This window comes from Caretta caretta, chromosome 2 (genome assembly GCF_965140235.1).
Source record: "Caretta caretta isolate rCarCar2 chromosome 2, rCarCar1.hap1, whole genome shotgun sequence".
Lineage (NCBI taxonomy): Eukaryota > Metazoa > Chordata > Testudines > Cheloniidae > Caretta > Caretta caretta.
Window position 1 is genome coordinate 26,326,480 of NC_134207.1, and position 19,428 is coordinate 26,345,907.

Here is a 19,428-nt window from a genome sequence, read left to right on the forward strand (position 1 = left end):
GTTCTTATTCTTATTCTGCAAGTATTATAATCTACTGTGATAGTGGTCTAACATCACTTTGGTAATAACGCCATTTACTGTAAACTATAGCATTTAGGCCATGAGAGTAGATTACTTCAGGTTTCTGGTTTTTTTGGAAAAATAAGGATTGTATGCTTCTCTAAATGAGGGAAGTAGTGTGTGGAAAATGGTTTGTATTTGCGAGAAGAGGAAACCGCAGTGTCTTACCTTCTTGTTCCCAAAAATTCTTCCAAAATCTACAGAAGCAGGAAGAGGGTTACAGTACTGAGCTTGTTCACATCTCAGAGGGCTTGTGACATAAGCAAGTGTTCTTTGTAGGTTATTATTTGGGTAAAGTGCTTTTGAATTTGATCCACTGCTGTCGATCTAGTGAGTTATGCCAGATTCACTCTGCCACTGTCAGCACCAGTAGAGAATCATTATTTTCAGCAGCAGCCGCCGCCATCTCATGCTCGTTCACTGGAGGAGTCTGTGGCACTTGCAGATGGATGCTGATTAACCTCCAGGTATCTGACATAAGGCTAACTATGTGAAGAGGAAAATTGCTGTGTATTTCTCTATTAAACAGAGAAACACTGTGGTCTAACATACTGAGCCTTGGAGCCATGAATTCTCGCTTCCAATTCGCTGTGTCCTTGGACAATTCACTTAAACCTCCTTTTGTAAGGCTGTAAATCTGGAGTCACTTCACTGAGATCAATAGAGATCCTGTGGATTTACATCAGTGTAAATCAGAGGGAAAACAGACACCCATCATTACAAAACAGGGATAACAGTCCTTACCTGCCTCTCAGGGGCATTTTAAGGATTAATTAATGTTCATGAAGGGCTTTGAAGATGTAAAGCATTATACAACTACTATTGCTTTATCCTGTCTTACTCTTGGCTCCCGTACTGCTTCTGTCATAAAGGTTGTCACTTCAGCAAGATGGCTGTCTACAGCAGTCAGCTCAGAGTTGTCAATTTTAATTAAAATCTTATGTTTCAAATTCAAGTCACAGTTTTAGACATGCTGAGATATACTTTATAATGTGAACTTTTCACATTGCTGGTGTTGAATATAATGGGGAGAGCTTTCGGCTTTCTGGAATTCCCTCTTTTTTTGTATCAATTGCAGTTAAATTAACTAAATTAGTTAAAAAAATCAATAGAATCATTTTGATGTACATGATATTAAAAATTAGCTTTGAGTACTGAACACCAAGTACTCCTGAAACTTCCTAATGTGCTCCATAGGGTATGTCTACACTACGGAATAAGGTCGAATTTATAGAAGTCGGTTTTTTAGAAATCGGTTTTATAAATTCGAGTGTGTGTGTCCCCACAGAAAATGCTCTAAGTGCATTAAGTGCATTAACTCGGCGGAGCGCTTCCACAGTACCGAGGCAAGCGTCGACTTCCGGAGCGTTGCACTGTGGGTAGCTATCCCACAGTTCCCGCAGTCTCCGCTGCCCATTGGAATTCTGGGTTGAGATCCCAATGCCTGATGGGGCTAAAACATTGTCGCGGGTGGTTCTGGGTACATATCGTCAGCCTCCCGTTCCCTCCCTCCCCCCGTGAAAGCAAGGGCAGACAATCATTTCGCGCCTTTTTTCCTGAGTTACCTGTGCAGACGCCATACCACAGCAAGCATGGAGCCCGCTCAGGTAACCGTCACCCTATGTCTCCTGGGTGCTGGCAGACGCGGTACGGCTTTGCTGCACAGTAGCAGTAACCCCTTGCCTTCTGGCAGCAGACGGTGCAATACGACTGGTAGTCGTCCTCATCGTGTCCGAGGTGCTCCTGGCCGCGTCGGCTGGGAGCGCCTGGGCAGACATGGGCGCAGGGACTACATTTGGAGTGACTTGACCAGGTCATTCTCTTTAGTCCTGCAGTCAGTCCTATTGAACCGTCTTATGGTGAGCAGGCAGGCGATACGGACTGCTAGCAGTCGTACTGTACCATCTTCTGCCAGGCAGGCAAGAGATGAGGATTGCTAGCAGTCGTATTGCACCATCTTCTGCCAGGCAGGCAAGAGATGGGGATGGCTAGCAGGCGTACTGTACCATCTTCTGCCGAGCAGCCATGAGATGTGGATGGCATGCAGTCCTTCTGCACCGTCTGCTGCCAGCCAAAGATGTAAAAGATAGATGGAGTGGGTCAAAACAAGAAATAGACCAGATTTGTTTTGTACTCATTTGCCTCCTCCCCTGTCTAGGGGACTCATTCCTCTAGGTCACACTGCAGTCACTCACAGAGAAGGTGCAGCGAGGTAAATCTAGCCATGTATCAATCAGAGGCCAGGCTAACCTCCTTGTTCCAATAACAACGATAACTTAGGTGCACCATTTCTTATTGGAACCCTCCGTGCAGTCCTGCCTGAAATACTCCTTGATGTACAGGCACCCCCTTTGTTGATTTTAGCTCCCTGAAGCCAACCCTGTAAGCCGTGTCGTCAGTCGCCCCTCCCTCCGTCAGAGCAACGGCAGACAATCGTTCCGCGCCTTTTTTCTGTGCGGACGCCATACCACGGCAAGCATGGAGCCCGCTCAGCTCACTTTGGCAATTAGGAGCACATTAACCACCACACGCATTATTCAGCAGTATATGCAGCACCAGAACATGGCAACGCGATACCGGGCGAGGAGGCGACGTCAGCGCGGTCCCGTGAGTGATCAGGACATGGACACAGATTTCTCTGAAAGCATGGGCCCTGACAATGCATGCATCATGGTGCTAATGGGGCAGGTTCATGCTGTGGAACGCCGATTCTGGGCTCGGGAAACAAGCACAGACTGGTGGGACCGCATAGTGTTGCAGGTCTGGGACGATTCCCAGTGGCTACGAAACTTTCGCATGCGTAAGGGCACTTTCATGGAACTTTGTGACTTGCTTTCCCCTGTCCTGAAGCGCATGAATACCAAGATGAGAGCAGCCCTCACAGTTGAGAAGCGAGTGGCGATAGCCCTGTGGAAGCTTGCAACGCCAGACAGCTACCGGTCAGTTGGGAATCAATTTGGAGTGGGCAAATCTACTGTGGGGGCTGCTGTGATGCAAGTAGCCCACGCAATCAAAGATCTGCTGATATCAAGGGTAGTGACCCTGGGAAATGTGCAGGTCATAGTGGATGGCTTTGCTGCAATGGGATTCCCTAACTGTGGTGGGGCTATAGATGGAACCCATATCCCTATCTTGGCACCGGAGCACCAAGCCGCCGAGTACATAAACCGCAAGGGGTACTTTTCGATAGTGCTGCAAGCTCTGGTGGATCACAAGGGACGTTTCACCAACATCAACGTGGGATGGCCGGGAAAGGTGCATGATGCTCGCATCTTCAGGAACTCTGGTCTGTTTCAAAAGCTGCAGGAAGGGACTTTATTCCCAGACCAGAAAATAACTGTTGGGGATGTTGAAATGCCTATATGTATCCTTGGGGACCCAGCCTACCCCTTAATGCCATGGCTCATGAAGCCGTACACAGGCAGCCTGGACAGTGGTCAGGAGCTGTTCAACTACAGGCTGAGCAAGTGCAGAATGGTGGTAGAATGTGCATTTGGACGTTTAAAGGCGCGCTGGCGCAGTTTATTGACTCGCTTAGACCTCAGCGAAACCAATATTCCCACTGTTATTACTGCTTGCTGTGTGCTCCACAATATCTGTGAGAGTAAGGGGGAGACGTTTATGGCGGGGTGGGAGGTTGAGGCAAATCGCCTGGCTGCTGGTTACGCGCAGCCAGACACCAGGGCGGTTAGAAGAGCACAGGAGGGCGCGGTACGCATCAGAGAAGCTTTGAAAAACAGTTTCATGACTGGCCAGGCTACAGTGTGAAAGTTCTGTTTGTTTCTCCTTGATGAACCCCCCCGCCCCTTGGTTCACTCTACTTCCCTGTAAGCTAACCACCCTCCCCTCCTCCCTTTAATCATTGCTTGCAGAGCCAATAAAGTCATTGCTGCTTCACAGTCATGCATTCGTTATTCATTCATCACACAAATAGGGGGATGACTACCAAGGTATCCCAGGAGGGGTGGTGGAGGAGGGAAGGAAAATGCCACACAGCACTTTAAGCACAGCACTTTAAAAGTTTACAACTTTAAAATTTATTGAATGACAGCCTTCTTTTTTTTGGGCAATCCTCTGTGGGGGAATGGCTGGTTGGCCGGAGGCCTCCCCACCGTGTTCTTGGGCGTCTGGGTGTGGAGGCTATGGAACTTGGGGAGGAGGGCGGTTGGTTACAGAGGGGCTGCAGTGGCAGTCTGTGCTCCAGCTGCCTTTGCTGCAGCTCAACCATACACTGGAGCATACTGGTTTGGTCCTGCAGCAGCCTCAGCATTGAATCCTGCCTCCTCTCATCACGCTGCCGCCACATTTGAGCTTCAGCCCTGTCTTCAGCCCGCCACTTACTCTCTTCAGCCCGCCACTTACTCTCTTCAGCCCTCCACCTCTCCTCCCGGTCATTTTGTGCTTTCCTGCACTCTGACATTATTTGCCTCCACGCATTCGTCTGTGCTCTGTCAGTGTGGGAGGACAGCATGAGCTCGGAGAACATTTCATCGCGAGTGCGTTTTTTTTTCTTTCTAAGCTTCACTAGCCTCTGGGAAGGAGAAGATCCTGTGATCATTGAAACACATGCAGCTGGTGGAGAAAAAAAAAGGGACAGCGGTATTTAAAAAGACACATTTTATAAAACAGTGGCTACACTCTTTCAGGGTAAACCTTGAAAGTTAACATTACATACATAGCACATGTGCTTTCGTTACAAGGTCGCATTTTGCCTCCTCCCACCGCGTGAACGGATTTTGGTTGAATGCCAGCAAACATACACTGCAATGCTTTGTTCTACAGTGATTCCCCAGTACGTGTTGCTGGCCTGGAGTGGTAAAGTGTCCTACCATGAAGGACGAAATAAGGCTGCCCTCCCCAGAAACCTTTTGCAAAGGCAGAACCGCAAATGCCAGGGCAAAGTAATCCTTTCACATGCTTGCTTTTAAACCATGTATAGCATTTTAAAAGGTACACTCACCAGAGGTCCCTTCTCCGCCTGCTGAGTCCAGGAGGCAGCCTTGGGTGGGTTCGGGGGGTACTGGCTCCAGGTCTAGGGTGAGAAACAGTTCCTGGCTGTCGGGAAAACCGGTTTCTCCGCTTGCTTGCTGTGAGCTATCTACAACCTCCTCATCATCATCTTCTTCGTCCCCAAAACCTACTTCTGTATTGCCTCCATCTCCATTGAAGGAGTCAAACAACACGGCTGGGGTAGTGGTGGCTGAACCCCCTAAAATGGCATGCAGCTCATCATAGAAGCGGCATGTTTGGGGCTCTGACCCAGAGCGGCCGTTCGCCTCTCTGGTTTTCTGGTAGGCTTGCCTCAGCTCCTTCAGTTTCACGCGGCACTGCTTCGGGTCCCTGTTATGGCCTCTGTCCTTCATGCCCTGGGAGATTTTCAGAAAGGTTTTGGCATTTCGAAAACTGGAACGGAGTTCTGATAGCACGGATTCCTCTCCCCAAACAGCGATCAGATCCCGTACCTCCCGTTCAGTCCATGCTGGAGCTCTTTTGCGATTCTGGGACTCCATCATGGTCACCTCTGCTGATGAGCTCTGCATGGTCACCTGCAGCTTGCCACGCTGGCCAAACAGGAAATGAGATTCAAAAGTTCGCGGTTCTTTTCCTGTCTACCTGGCCAGTGCATCTGAGTTGAGAGCGCTGTCCAGAGCGGTCAGAATGGAGCACTCTGGGATAGCTCCCGGAGGCCAATACCATCGAATTGTGTCCACAGTACCCCAAATTCGAGCCGGCAACGTCGATTTAAGCGCTAATCCACTTGTCAGGGGTGGAGTAAGGAAATCGATTTTAAGAGCCCTTTAAGTCGAAATAAAGGGCTTCATTGTGTGGACGGGTGCAGGTTTAAATCGATTTAACGCTGCTAAATTCGATCTAAAGTCCTAGTGTAGACCAGGGCTTACTATCTGGCAGTTATGTGTTTTCAATCATTCCTATCTCTGAAAGGTCTTTTCTCTGTTGAGAACAACCAATTTGTAATAAGCAAAATTTCAGGAACATTAACTTAAAGTAGCAGAATTATCAGGAATATTAGGCTTTAAAGTTCTAGCAGTATTCTGGCTGAATATGTATGGCAGTCTCTTAGAAAGTGCATTGAGGTTAATTCATTGAATGATGTAGTTTCTTCTTGGAAATATACCGAGTGCGAAGAGGATTTGATTGGATTTGAAATGTCCCATGTACTGTGCTGAAACTTTATCACATATGGAAACTAATAATTCAGGTTCTGGAGAACACAGAATATTTTAAACGGAGTCCCATCCTAAAAACAGGCAGTTTTAGACCTTGCTTTTGGCTGTGTGTTATCAGTGCTACCCTGTATAATGTCCATGTGTGTTCACGCTGCAAAGATTATGGCTCAGTTTCACTTGAGACACTGTTCTTTTATTCTGATATGGTTTTCCTTGGTCATGGGCTTTCCCCTGAGACTAGTTCTTTCCAGTTCTCTTTTAACATGTCTCTCTCACACATTCAGCTGGAGATAAGAGCCAGATTCTAATCTGTTACACTTGGGTAAATTTGGAGTACTGTTCCTTCTCTGAAGGCAGTGGAGTTTCCTCCACATTTATGCCTGTGCAACTAAGATCAGAATCTGGTCCAAGGTGTCAGGGTTTTCCCCCCTGCTTTCTTGTGGTTTTGTTTCTGGAACGCTGCTACTTAGAGAAGACATTTATTCTTGCTGATACCTAAATCAACACAGATGTTCTACCCTGAGGTTTCCAGTGTAGGCTAAAGTTAACATAATTTTGTAAGTCAATTATCCCAGAATAGTTTTGATTTTTCTGTTTTCAAGGGATTCTTACAAAATCAAAAAATTTTGCTTTAGCATAATGGCTCTCTGATGTGCTGCTATACCCTCCCACCTCCTGCCTTCCCTTCTTAAGTAGTTTAGGAAATTTGGATACCTACAGGGTAATATTAGAAGAGAGGTACTTGAAAGCAAGGTTACTGTAGTAGGTTTATTTTAAGTGTGCATGTGTTTTATCTCTCACCTTTTGTCCTGATTCTGTTCAGTTTCTTAAGTGTTTAAAAGGAACAAACATGTGAAGGAATGGACCTGTTTGACCCTTTTAGGCTTATGTAGTGTGTACAACAATAAGTCCAACAAAAAGTCAGCACATTCTCTGCCTCAGTAGAATCCAGCACTGGCTTTGCTAGTCTTGTCCCTGGCTCTGTATTTAGAAAAGCTAGCACTAATGGCTGGTTAAATGTGATAAGATCACTTCTGTATCTAATCCTGATAGATTTATCTAACTGAGTTCAGTTTGTAATTGTAAGGAAACATGTTTCAGCGGAAACACAGTTGAGTATCTTAAACTGTTCAGATGAGCTGCTTCTTCCTCTTGTTGGTGTCAGTATTATAGTTGTGTATAACAGCCCCTCAGACTAGTTTCCAATGCTTAGCTATACACACATATTCTACTGTAAGGTATTGAACTGTTTGACCTTGGCTTCTGGGAGCGACCTTACAGTTTCAAAGAACACATATGGGGAAGATTTGTCCTAATCAAATGAGATGTATTGACCGTGTCAAGGGGTTGTCAGCTTTCTTGTTATGAATGTAGGTTTTGACTTTCATTCTGTAGCTAAACTGCAGTGCCATAAATGCATACACCAAAAAATATGGCCAGTAAATAGTCATAGGAGTGAGTATGGGCTGGGAAATGAAGGCCTTCTGGGTGTGCTTGCTGGGAGCAAAAATAAAACTCTGAAATGTAGCCATATAAGGAATTATTAGCTGTTTTAAATAGGTCTCAGTGGAAGCTCACCACCATAAAGTAAAAACATATGTTGTGTTTAGATCACTTCATCAGTGGCATTGTTTTGCAGGTTGGATTGGAATGGTTCACAGCTTAGTCAAAAGCAGTTGATTAATCCATTCATCTGCTTGGGTCTAGACAGGAACAGAACAATCATTTTCCACTGTTCTGTATTTATTTAATTTTTGGGTGGGGTGGAATGAGCTTGCATTTCTTGGTATAAACAGTAATTTTTTTCCCCGTTCAAAATGGGGCCTGAAGGGAATTCCCTTCTCATCCTTTCAGCTTATACCTCTTGTCTCTAGTTGTCCCATGAGGACCCGGTAGTGACTTCTTTTTAGACTGAGTGGTCACATGGCAGTGAATATAGGTTTGCTTCAAGAAGCACACACCTGGTACCGCTAGCATTTCTTTTAAATACATTTCTTAAAAAATAAATAGTTAATTGGTTTTTGTCTGTTGCACACACAACACTACTACACTTAAATATCAGCTGTCATCCCAAGGACTTTGAAATGTTTCACAAAATATACATACATCACCCAAATATCTCTGGGTTAGAGAGCCATAGCCAGTTTTGTAGGAGATCTTAGGCCAGGGACACTAGGGTAAATCTCAGTTCTTACAAAAAATACCATGGAAGCACGTGTTTAGTATTTATTAGCCGAGACTTTACAGAAAAATCGTTCCACTTCAAAATAGATTAGAAGAGGTATGGGGAAGCTGCACACTGCTGCAGTTGGGTATGTTATGGTGACAACAGCTATAGAATCCAAATTCTCCTGCTTCAAAAGCACTGGCCTCTATTGCTTGAACTGAAGAAAAATCTCCTTTAGCTTTTGGCTGTGTGGGGCCCATGACACAGTTGAGTAGTTCTGATTCCATCCAGCAGAGGGCAGTGGTGCATTTATTGCGCTCTCTCTCTCTCTCTCACACACACAAGCCAGGGTGTTGCAATTTATCGTACTACATTTGTATTCTACAAATCTCAGTTGCTTTGTTCACTTTTAACTTTAAAAATCCTAGAGGGACGCAGGACAATTTTGAGAGACTTTCAGAGGTACAAGTGGAAGATAGGTTCACAACTCTCATTGATTTTTTTCAATGGGAATTGGCTGTGTAAGTGTCCTTTATGCATTTGAAAATCTGCCTCTTTATCTCCGCAAAAGTATTACTTTTAAGAGTGATCGCTCTCAGATTTGAAAGGCAAATAAGTACTTTTAAAAGAACTGCCATTTTAAAAAATCCTTCTATGCCTGTGTGCATAGAAGAAATCACAGTGCTATACAACCTGGTTTTAGATCTAAACACTAACCAAGAAGTTCTCAGTGTCCATAAATGGGAAGCCCAATGGCACAGCTGTTTTATCTGGGGTAGGTTAAAGCAGAGATCACTGAAATGAGTCTCATAATGCTCTAAGAATTGAAGGGCCAACAGCTGCCTAAAGCATGATTCTTGTTCATAATGAAAGTGCACTTAAAGTTGGTTACTGTGTTTGGGGAAGACAAGGCAAAAATTGCAGAAAAACTGAAGGGCGGGAAAGAGAGTTGGTGCATTAGTTTCCTATCAGAGGGTTTAATTCAAGCCTGGCTTGATAACTTAAAAAAAAAAATCAAATCTTTAGCAGGCATTTATCTTTCTTACTGGAGCTTTGTGCAGTGCTTTGAGGGAGGCCCCATACTGAGAGCTCAGGGACGTTGGCCAAATTCAAAGGGGAAATTAGGACCCAGTCCTCTCTCTCCTGATCCATATCTGTCCCCCATTACCATATCATCTGAGCACCTCATAGTCTTCAATGTATGTATCCTCACCATATCCTTGTGAGGTAGGGAAGCACTATCCATATATTACCCATAGAGGACTAAGGCACAGAGAAGCTCAGCCAGTTGCTCAAGGTGACACAAAGTCCGTAGTGGAACTGAGAATTGAACTCAGGTTTCCTGAGTCCCAGGCTAACCACTGAAATAGTCTTTCTCTCTACTTTGAAGTCTGTAGCAAAGCTCCCATTGACTTTAATGGGAGCAGAGTCAGTCTTCAGAGTAGGGCCTTCCTACTAGTCCTGTTTGAGTGAATGCTATCCCACTTCCTGTTAACACTAATGGAAAATTCCTAATGGGAAAAGGATACAACCAGTAGGCTTCTGTAGAAATTTCAGAGGGTTCTATAGAAAATAATCTATTGAATTTGATAGAAAATGTCGTTTGTTTGTAGCTCTGTCGCACAGATACTCTATTATTCCATAGGGTGGCCCAAAATCCTATAGGGAGGTCATCGCTTTCTATTAAATCCTATAAGACTTTTCCATAAGAGAATAAACACTCGGGTGGTGGAAGGGGGCATATTTTAAACAAAAAAATTCATGTAAACTTGTTTGGTTTTAATGTAAAAATAAGAATACTTTAAAGGTGACTTTACATAGTCAAAAAAGCATTAAAGGAGTGATTCTGCTGTAATTTTATGTGTGTGTGTATACATACATATTCCTTTTGTGTGTATGTACATATATACATATCCATGTTTTTCCTTCTCGTACTGGGCTGGCAGTATTTTGATTGCAGAGCAGAGACCATTCCCTGAACTTCTGCAGTCGGCTCTTTTTTTCCCATCACAATAAAAATTCTGAAGGAGCACTCAATTCTCCTAGAGATGAAGCAGCTGTAGGATTTCTAATGGGGAAACTGTGCTGAACACAACTTAACCAAATTAAAAAATAAGCTTTACTTAAGAATGAGTGACTGACAGAGGGTTTGATTCCCTTCTTGCTCACACTGGTGTAAATTGGGAATAAGTCCATTGGAGTCCATGAAGTTGCAATGATATAAATAACAGCATAAAATGAGAGGTGAATCACACCCAGTAAGTCCCATGCAGAGATGCCAAATGGCAGCACAGGATCATCAGAAAATCCCGCAGAGAAACTTGAAAAGTTAATTATTGGGGACATTTTTTCTCTTCTGGAACAACGTCTGTTGTTTACCGAAACAAGTTACAAGCCTGCACAAAGCCTGTTATGCATGTTGTTGGCCAAGATCATACCAGCTTATAGGAAATGCACTTGTGTCTTTCTGTTTGCTAGTCTTGTATGTTGTCCTATTTTGTGACCTCCATTTCACCACCCCACATTGACAGCTCCCTGCCCCATATGCCTTTCCCTGTGAGAAAGAAGGGTTTCTGTGTAGTAAGGTAAATAGGAAAGAGGAGGAGAATTCAGCTTTCCTTTTTGGATACTGAGGGAGGAGGGTCTTGTCTTGGCACCTTTAGAATATGTAGCAGAGTTCTTGGGTTTTGTGGGACCAATGCAACTTGCTTTCATGAACTGCAAATGGCTTCCTTTGTGCAGGTCTTAATGGGGAGAACGATATCATACAGAGAATGCTGTGCAAACTGCCATCTTATCTGGCCTCAACAGGAGCATCGGACTTGACCTTGAGGAGCTTTTCCCATTTCGAGGGCGGGGAGAATGTTCCAATTGAACTTCATTTCTAATCCCAGGCTAAATAATAGGCATAATCATGCCCAAGGGAGACAGCCCAGTACTTTCTCTGTGAATTCACACTTCCCAATATCTAGTCGAGTAAGAAATCATAATGGTGTAAAAGGAAACTAGGAAATTGTTTGAAAATAATGTAGACTGCTGGCATACAAAGCTTGGTAGGCATCTGCCCCCTCACACACCAGTAGTGCTTGTGAAATGGGAAGGACAAGAAGAGAGGGCAAAGGCGAAGCCCACAATGAGCAGATGCCAGTGAGATGCTGAGAAAGCAGTGGGAGTGCATGCTGGGGAATTCACATGAAGAAAGAAGTGGTGGTAGCAGTTGGCAACAATTGTGGCACATAGCGTTGTGCTCCACTTCCATTCCAGCAGAGGTTTCGTTGGAGCTATGACTCGGCTGAAGGGGCGTTCCATGGCTCCCGATTGCAGAAGCAATGCACTGGAAATGTTTTTTCATTGGAGAACATGGAAGCAAAAGGTTTCCACAGAATTACAATGAATCAGACATGCACCATGTCAGCACTTTTGGAAGGAGATCTCTTTTGTAGCTGTGTTTGAGTGTGTGAGGGAAGGGAGGAGGTTGCTGATGCTGTTGAGATTTACCAAAGAGGAAGTAAATATAAAGGGGCTAGCTTGTGCCTTTAGGCCAGGCCTACGCTATAAACATACGTTGATGACACTATATTGCTCAGGGGTGTGAAAAATCCTTCCCCCCCCCCAAGCAGTGCAGTTATACTAACCTAACACCCAGTGTAGACAGTGCTATGTGGACAGGAGGGCTTCTCCCATTGACATAGCTACCACCCCTTGCGACCGAAGCTCTTCATTGAAGCACTACAGTCAATACTGGGCTGCACTGCTGCAGCGTTTTCAGTGTAGACCTACCCTTAGGCACAGCCCAGACTAAAGGGTGGTATAGAACTGTACTGGGATAACACTGGGATGAGCCCTGCTCACTAGTGAGCAGGGAGAGCAAGTCCACTGCTATCGGGCACTGCCTTCTCCCACCCTACTCATCGTGCAAAGGGGACTGGAGGGAGCATGGTCTCCCTCCCCCCAGCCAGCGTAGGGCATGATGTGCCTCCTAGCAGAGTAGGGGGAGAGTTGTCCCCTGTGTGCAGGGACTGAAATTCTCCCTGACCGTGGGAGCGTCACACAAGGCTATCAGAAAGCCTCCGCTGTGAACCCACGCAATGGCCAGCCAGAGAGTTAAATGGTTAAAGAGAAAATGTATGGGTCCATTAGAACAAGCCATGCAGGGCTGGGTTAGAGGACAAACATGACCTTGTACTTAACTTACGTTGGTTTTTTACAGTGAAATGTGAGGCTGCTATCAGAGGAGTAGCAGCTAAATTTCATATGGCTGGAGCTCTCAGAAAATCAGAGAGAGAGTTAGTTGATTACTGAATAAATTTAGGTCTATGATGGCAACACCTAGAGGCACCATTGTGCTTGGTGTTGTATTAACAAAGCATGAGAGACAGTCCCTCGCCCAAGAGTTTACAGCCCAAATAGAAAAGACAAAGGGCAGCAGGGGTAACAGAGTCACAGAGAGGTGAAGCAACTTGGCCAAGTTCACATAACAGGTGAGTGGCAGAGCTGGAAATTGAATCCAGGTCTCCAGACTCCTAGCCCTGTTCACCAGACAATGCTGGATTCGGTACAGAGTTAAGTGAAAGGCGACATGTCCAGGATGGGAGGGTGGACCAGAATGCGCTTGCTTGTCTCCTGACATTCAAATTATCTTTAACAAAGTAGAAAAAAATTTGTAAAGTCCCTCTTGAACTCCTCCCTTCTCTAAGGAAATATGAGTTCATTGCATTGTGTGAACAGTATTACAGAGGAGAACAATTGCTTGTCATGTCGCAATTAAGCTTTGTGTCCCAGTGGTGTAATGCCCTCCCAATCGGGTCTGGGATCTATATACATGTTTTAAGAGGGGGCAAGGAGGCTGCCATCTGACTCAGATTTAATGTATTTCAAGTAATAAAAGCCACACAGTTCCCACGAACTTGTCAACTAGCTGTTCATATTTTCAGCATTACCTCTTTAAGAGCAATCTGAGCAATCTCTGGCTGTGGATATCGCAGTCATTACAGAGTGACTTCAGAAATGTTAGTCAGATTATGACACTGACTTCCTGCTTGCTGAGTAATCAGTCTGTCCCCTAGTTTGTGATAAATTCTATTTGCTAACACACCCTGTCCCTTTCCCACATAGCTGTACATTACATGGGGTTTTGTTTAAAAAAAAATCTAATCTAAACAAATACTGCAAAATGCCCCAAAGTCTGTTGAATCTTCAGGATTTTTTTTTAACAATTATTATTGTTTATATGCGCCTAATGGGGAAATGGTTTGACAAGAGTCTGCTTTGTGCTACAATATCTGGCCATGTGGCCGTTTATATGCTTTCTGAGACTGTATACAAGCAGACAGCATTGAAAAATGAGGAGGGGGTACTGTGGGGAAACACGTCAGTCAGACTTAATAAATCAGGGAGATTCAGTAAGATTCCATTTGAATTGACTCTGTGCCAGCCGTACGCTATACATCATACATCTGGGTTGAAGCTGACGTTTTAATGGTTTTATTAGTTTAGGAAGAATACTTTTATTGTATGTTACTTCAATTATATTAAGTACTGCGTGAAGTTCTGATGAGCTTATATTGCCTTTCTGTATATATTATGCTGTGTGCCTTCTATCCAAGATCCTAACAGTAATCTGGTGGAATCCTCTTAAATAAGGAGCTGCTAAATTAATAAAGCTGTTAATCACATACAAAAAATCCTGTGTGGAAATGCCAAATCAGACCATAAAGGTTTTGAATTGGGAGAGTCTTGTAGGGGCAGGTAAAATGGCAGCTTACATTACAAAGATCCATTTCAAATGATGATTTTACACACTGTTCACTATCATTTTTTTAGGCATTCTCCATGCTTCGGCTTCAATCACAATCACTTAGACTGCACTTTTCATCTAAATTCTTAATCCTCTCAGAACCTCTGTGTACTATTATTATGATCCCCTTTACACAGATGGAGAGGTTAAGTGACTTGCCCATGGCCTCTTAGGAAGTCAGTATCAGAACTGGGATTTGGTTCCGGGGTGGCATTTCTGTGCTTAGTTCTTGAGATTATGATTCCATTTTAAGTATTTTTATGTAGACTAAATATAAATTATGGGGTGAAATTTTCAAAAGTGACTTAGGTACTCAAGAGCCTATAGCTTAGGGTTTGTCTACACCTACAGTGCTGCAGCTACATTGGGGCAGGTCTGTTGCTTGAGGGCTAAGTGAAGACGCTACCTATGCCGACAGGAGAGCTTCTTCCAGGTTCACAACTTCCCTGAGTGGTGGTAGCTATGTTGATGGGAGAAGCCATCCCATCAACATTGCTCTGTTTACACTGGGAGTTCAGTCAGTATCTGCATTGCTCCAGGGTGTGAATTTTCCACACCCCTGAGCAACCTAGTTATACCAACAGAAGTTTATAGTGTAGACCAGAGCTTACTGAAATTCAGTGGAACTTAAGTTCCTAAACCACTTTGGTGTTTTTGAAAATTTTATCCTACATCTTGTACTGTTTAGGCTATCGTCCATGGGGGGAAAACCCATTAGCCAGGAAACCGTGGTACAGCAATTGCTTCCAAATGTTGATACTATCACACTTCAAACTAAAGGGTAGATAATAGGGCCTAAAAGTTAGTGATAGGTAACTCCTAGTGAAAAATAATAATTGACAATGGGTTTTTGTATATAATTAGCCACTTCTGCCTGTCCCTACAGGTAAATAGATCTCTGATTACTACAGATGATGGTTATAATATAATTAGTAACTGGGTTAGGTGTAAATGCATCTGTGTTTGGCTGTACCTGTATTTTAAGCAAACAGGGTCATAGACAGTTCAGTGGCAGAGTGGATATAATTTTCATTTCTTTTTTAGGGGGGAAATGTTCACTATGGCTCAGTCTTTCAGCACAGGATGTTCCTGTTTGAAGTTCCTGTTTCCTTTTAAATGCAGTACTTATATGTTTCAGGAAGTAGTCATGATGCTATTCTGTTGGTCTAGTGAACTTTTGTGCCTGTCAGGCTCAGTGTTACCAGAAACTAGGAATTGCAATGGACCCAGTTAAAAAAAAAATAATAAAAAAACCTAGTGAGTAGATGTGTAAGGGTAAAGCCACTCTGTGGAAAATATATGGAAATCACAGCTTCAGGGCCCAATTCTGCCATTGATTATATGTACACACAGTTCTCATTAGAATCAGTTGTAGCTGGGTTCACATAATCAGTAGCCGAACATAAAACCTTAATATCTTTCCTTGGAATATTTTGTATTGACCAAAATCTAATTTTTCACTAGCAAAGCGTAAAACTTATAGCCAGTCTGGTTATAAAGAGCCAACGTATGCATAGGTTGTCTGCTTGAGAGTGCAGTAAGAGAGACTGAAACAATAGCACTAAAAAAAGATTTTAACCATACACACCCAGTCACGTTCACCTTAATGGGGAGTTAATTTTAGTGCCTCAATGATAGCTATTTCTATCTACCTTAGAGTTTGTACTGGTTCCCATCAGAGCTAACATTGCTGAGTTCTATGCTGCTGAACCAATTACATCCTGATTGTTTTGCTGCACATTCAGATCCACTAATCTGGACTGATGAGCTGCAGCTTTTGTCTCGTGAATGGCTGGCAACAGTATTAATACTAGTAGCTGCATCAATGGCTGAATGTTTGGTCTTGGCTCCCTGGAATCCCTCGTCTTGGCTCTGTTTCAGAGAGGCAGTCACGGCAGAATGTTGGGCTCAGAAAATCTCTCTTTAAGTAACAAGGTGTGTCAGATGGAGAAAATCTTTAAAAATAGACTCTCAAAGTAACTTCAGGGCTTCACTTCAATCCACTATTGTGGGCCATCTTGTGTGTTTAAAATATATCAGGCTTAGAAGGGTCAGCAGAAGAACTTTCTGAACTCAAACCTGTCCTAGGTTGGGCTTGATAGTGACCTGAAAGCTGTTGCCATCTGTTAGCTATTTGATGGCCTCAGGCCACTTCTGAGTGGAGAGGAATCCCATGTTGCACAGACTATACTCAGTACTGGCACCCTTGCTGGCAATCTCAATTCAGCCCAGCAACTGAATGAGTATGGTGACCAAAGTGCTTTCCAATGCCTAGAATATTCCCATAGCACTCCTGACTTGACACTTTTCTCTTTTAAATGAAGTTAGTTCACCAACACAGCTGGACATACCTGGCACACTCTGATGTCCCTTTGATTGCTGTTTCTGGACCATATAATCCATCTGCCATGAAAGTAGTTAAATCTGGAATAGCTCTGTCTGATTTTTCTGTTGTTTAAATCTGAGGACTCATGCCAATAAAAAAAAAAAAAAAAAAAAAAGCCAACCCCGCCAAAAAACACCCACACACAAACTTAGTGCCCCATGCCAGCTCTTTTAAGTCAAGTAAACCAAAAATCTTGAAATACCCTTATAAAGTTAAGAAACACAGTTTTGCCCATGTACACAGTGAGAAATCAACAAGAACAAGTGATGTTGACCTCAGACCCCAGGCAGACGGAATATCTTTAATCTCATATTGTACCAGATTCTTAATCTCCCTTACATTGCTATGTCTCATTTGTACATATTTCCCTGTGTATATACAGATAGGGGATTTATTCAAATATTAATCACCCTGACTGATGGTGGAGATTTGTGCATCTGACAAGTTGACATTCCAGCTATGCAAGTTTCAAAATTTACAGAGAGACAGCCATTACAGACAACCCTATCCAAAGTGCCTTTTTAAAGGGACTATATGGTAGGAAAACTTGACATTTTAGATAAGAGTTTGCAAACTTTTTGTTTAAATAAAAGTATGGGGGGAGTGTGGGTCTTTGGCATGTTCATTATATTTTCTCGTGTGTTGACATCTCAGGTTTTAAAATCCAATTGGTGTTAGATTGCCAAAAGTTGTTAGGATTGCCTTGGGGACAAGTGACGTTTGAGTCTCACTTTCTATTTTTGTATAGAACGTTATCTACTGCATTACATTTATGAGCAGCCAAAAATGGCTTGATTGATCATCTTGCGGGACTGGCAATAAATGACATACCTCTCTGTTGTCAGGACGAATCACGTCGCCGGCTGCCTTTATGTTTCCTCCAGTGCATAGCTCATCAGCCTACGTTATAGGGTATGAAAGACAAGACTGTAGTTTGGTTTTCTTTTCATTTTGAGATAGCACATCTTTTGTTTAATACCAAACTGCTGACAGAATCCACTTTGATTTGTAACTGGTCACTCTAGTCTAATTTCAGGATGTACTATGAAAATTGCAAATATAGTATGGTGGGTCTGCACAAGAGATTCTGGGCAAGATTCTATACCCTGCTGAAGTCCACTCTATGACACTGTAGCAGCATGAAGGAAATGGAAACAGCTCTCTGAAAATTCACCCAGCGCAAGGGTAGTGCAGGGATCCGTAGGGGACCTTATACCAAATTCCTGCACTGCCTCTGATGTGCATGTGTGCCAAGGGAGTGCTGTGGCCAGAAAGGGCATGGAGGAGGCAAAGTGGTGAGTGACTGGAGTGCTTTGCATTGGAGACTTCCTCAGTGGTCCACATTGGCCCTTAGAGCAGCCCAGAATGTGTAGGGGTAGTTTAAAGGCACCTTTTTGTCTTCCCTCTCTCCTGGACTATCCCTAATCTAATAAAGATATGTTATTTTGGCTCTCAATTTAAGAGTTGGTTCAGCCGTTCCAGAAACCATTGTAGAAAACCTGTTCTGAGTGTAATCTACACTGTGTTCTTCAGATCCGACCACTTTGTGTCAGAGAAAAGATACTAACAGAGTTAAAAGCTAAAATACAATATCCGCTGCATTATGAGATTGACTGTATAAGCCTCCTATGTAAACAGAAAGCACCAATTTGTAAAGCTCCATGGTTAAATAACTGGTGCAGATTAATTTTTTCCAAATGTCAAATGTCTGTATTTAAATTTAATATGTATGTTAAGAATCTTTTCTCTCCTTTGTTAGCCTTTGATTTGTAATAGGAATCTCTCCCATGGAGTCAGCTAGCATTACTACTACTTGTAAAAACCTTATTTCTAAGAACCGTTCTAGGAGCTGGGAAAAGGTTTGTTCCCTAACCAGGACATACTCACCCCCAGACTGCAACCTTTACAAATGCCTTTCAGCTGGCATTCGGTGAAGTCTCTGCTGAATATATTTCTTAGTTGACAGGATCATGTTTAGATGAAAGCATTATGGGTATTTCTGACACAGAAGAACTGTCTGTACATTGTCTGTCTGTACAGCATCAGCAGGTCTTGGCTAACAGCACAAACCTCGTGTGCTTCTTCATCTCTCTTCCCCGCTCATTATTTCAGTTGTCTCTCTTAGGCAGGGCCTGTATGCTTTTTGTTGTAACACAAGCATAAAAGCAAAAGCTCTGCCCTTTGTCTCCCTTGTGTTCTCTCCCTCTCCCTGTCCAGGGTGCATCTAAGAAATGTTCCCCAGCCTAGCTCTGTAATGCCATTGTTTTAACTTGGACACTGTGATTCAATGACTTAATTATTTGAAACATTGACAGACCTGTCAAGAGACCTGGATGCTCTGATCATATGGATTTCCAATCATGTCTGACTGGAAATCAGATGCTTAAACAGGAACTCCAGTGATAGGAGATACTGTGGTAATAGGCTTCTTTAGAAATGCAGATTGAGGGACAGACTCTCCCCATGAGAGACCTGTCAAATTAATGACTGCAAGACCATCTCCTACATTTCCACAATGTGAGCATATACACCTTAAATACATGTGCACGACTTCCCTCTCAGGCCTGCGTTTTATTGCTGCTTTTGCCTGTAATTCACATAGAGTAGGACTTCATTTTGGCAACTTTCTAAATCTCACTGGGAAAGTCTGAATCCTTGGTTTTAGAGGTCATTTAGAGTCGACTAGAGGAGCTTGAGGGGTATTCAGGGTGCAGTTGCACTGTGGGTGATGATGGGGAAAAAATGTAAACAGTGTCTTTAGTTGTATGTAATAGTTCTCCCTCTATCTTTGTGGTTCACTCTTTCTATTCCCAGGAATAAAATAAATAAA

The 19,428-nt window shown here is 43.4% G+C and overlaps 2 protein-coding genes across 2 annotated transcripts in view; one reads left to right on the forward strand and one right to left on the reverse strand.

Annotated features, from left to right (window-relative positions):
- The window catches only part of EXT1 (exostosin glycosyltransferase 1), a 272,278-nt gene that overhangs the window by 132,639 nt on the left and 120,211 nt on the right, over positions 1-19,428 (forward strand). The window lies entirely within an intron of this gene.
- On the reverse strand, positions 407-5,782 carry LOC142071244 (uncharacterized). The gene is made up of 3 exons (XM_075126142.1): positions 5,021-5,782; positions 4,173-4,632; positions 407-578 (listed from the first exon to the last, which is right to left on the reverse strand). Exons 1-3 carry the CDS (start codon positions 5,598-5,600, stop codon positions 407-409), a joined length of 1,212 nt encoding a protein of 403 aa, XP_074982243.1. The 5' UTR covers positions 5,601-5,782.

Coding starts and splice junctions, on each gene's coding strand:
- LOC142071244 (XM_075126142.1), bottom strand. CDS start 5,600: ATGCAGAGCTCATCAGCAGAGGTGACCATGATGGAGTCCCAGAATCGC. Junction 4,633..5,020: donor AGGCGGAGAAGGGACCTCTG/GTGAGTGTACCT, acceptor TTTCTCCACCAG/CTGCATGTGTTTCAATGATC. Junction 579..4,172: donor CCCAGACGCCCAAGAACACG/GTGGGGAGGCCT, acceptor TCTGTTTAATAG/AGAAATACACAGCAATTTTC.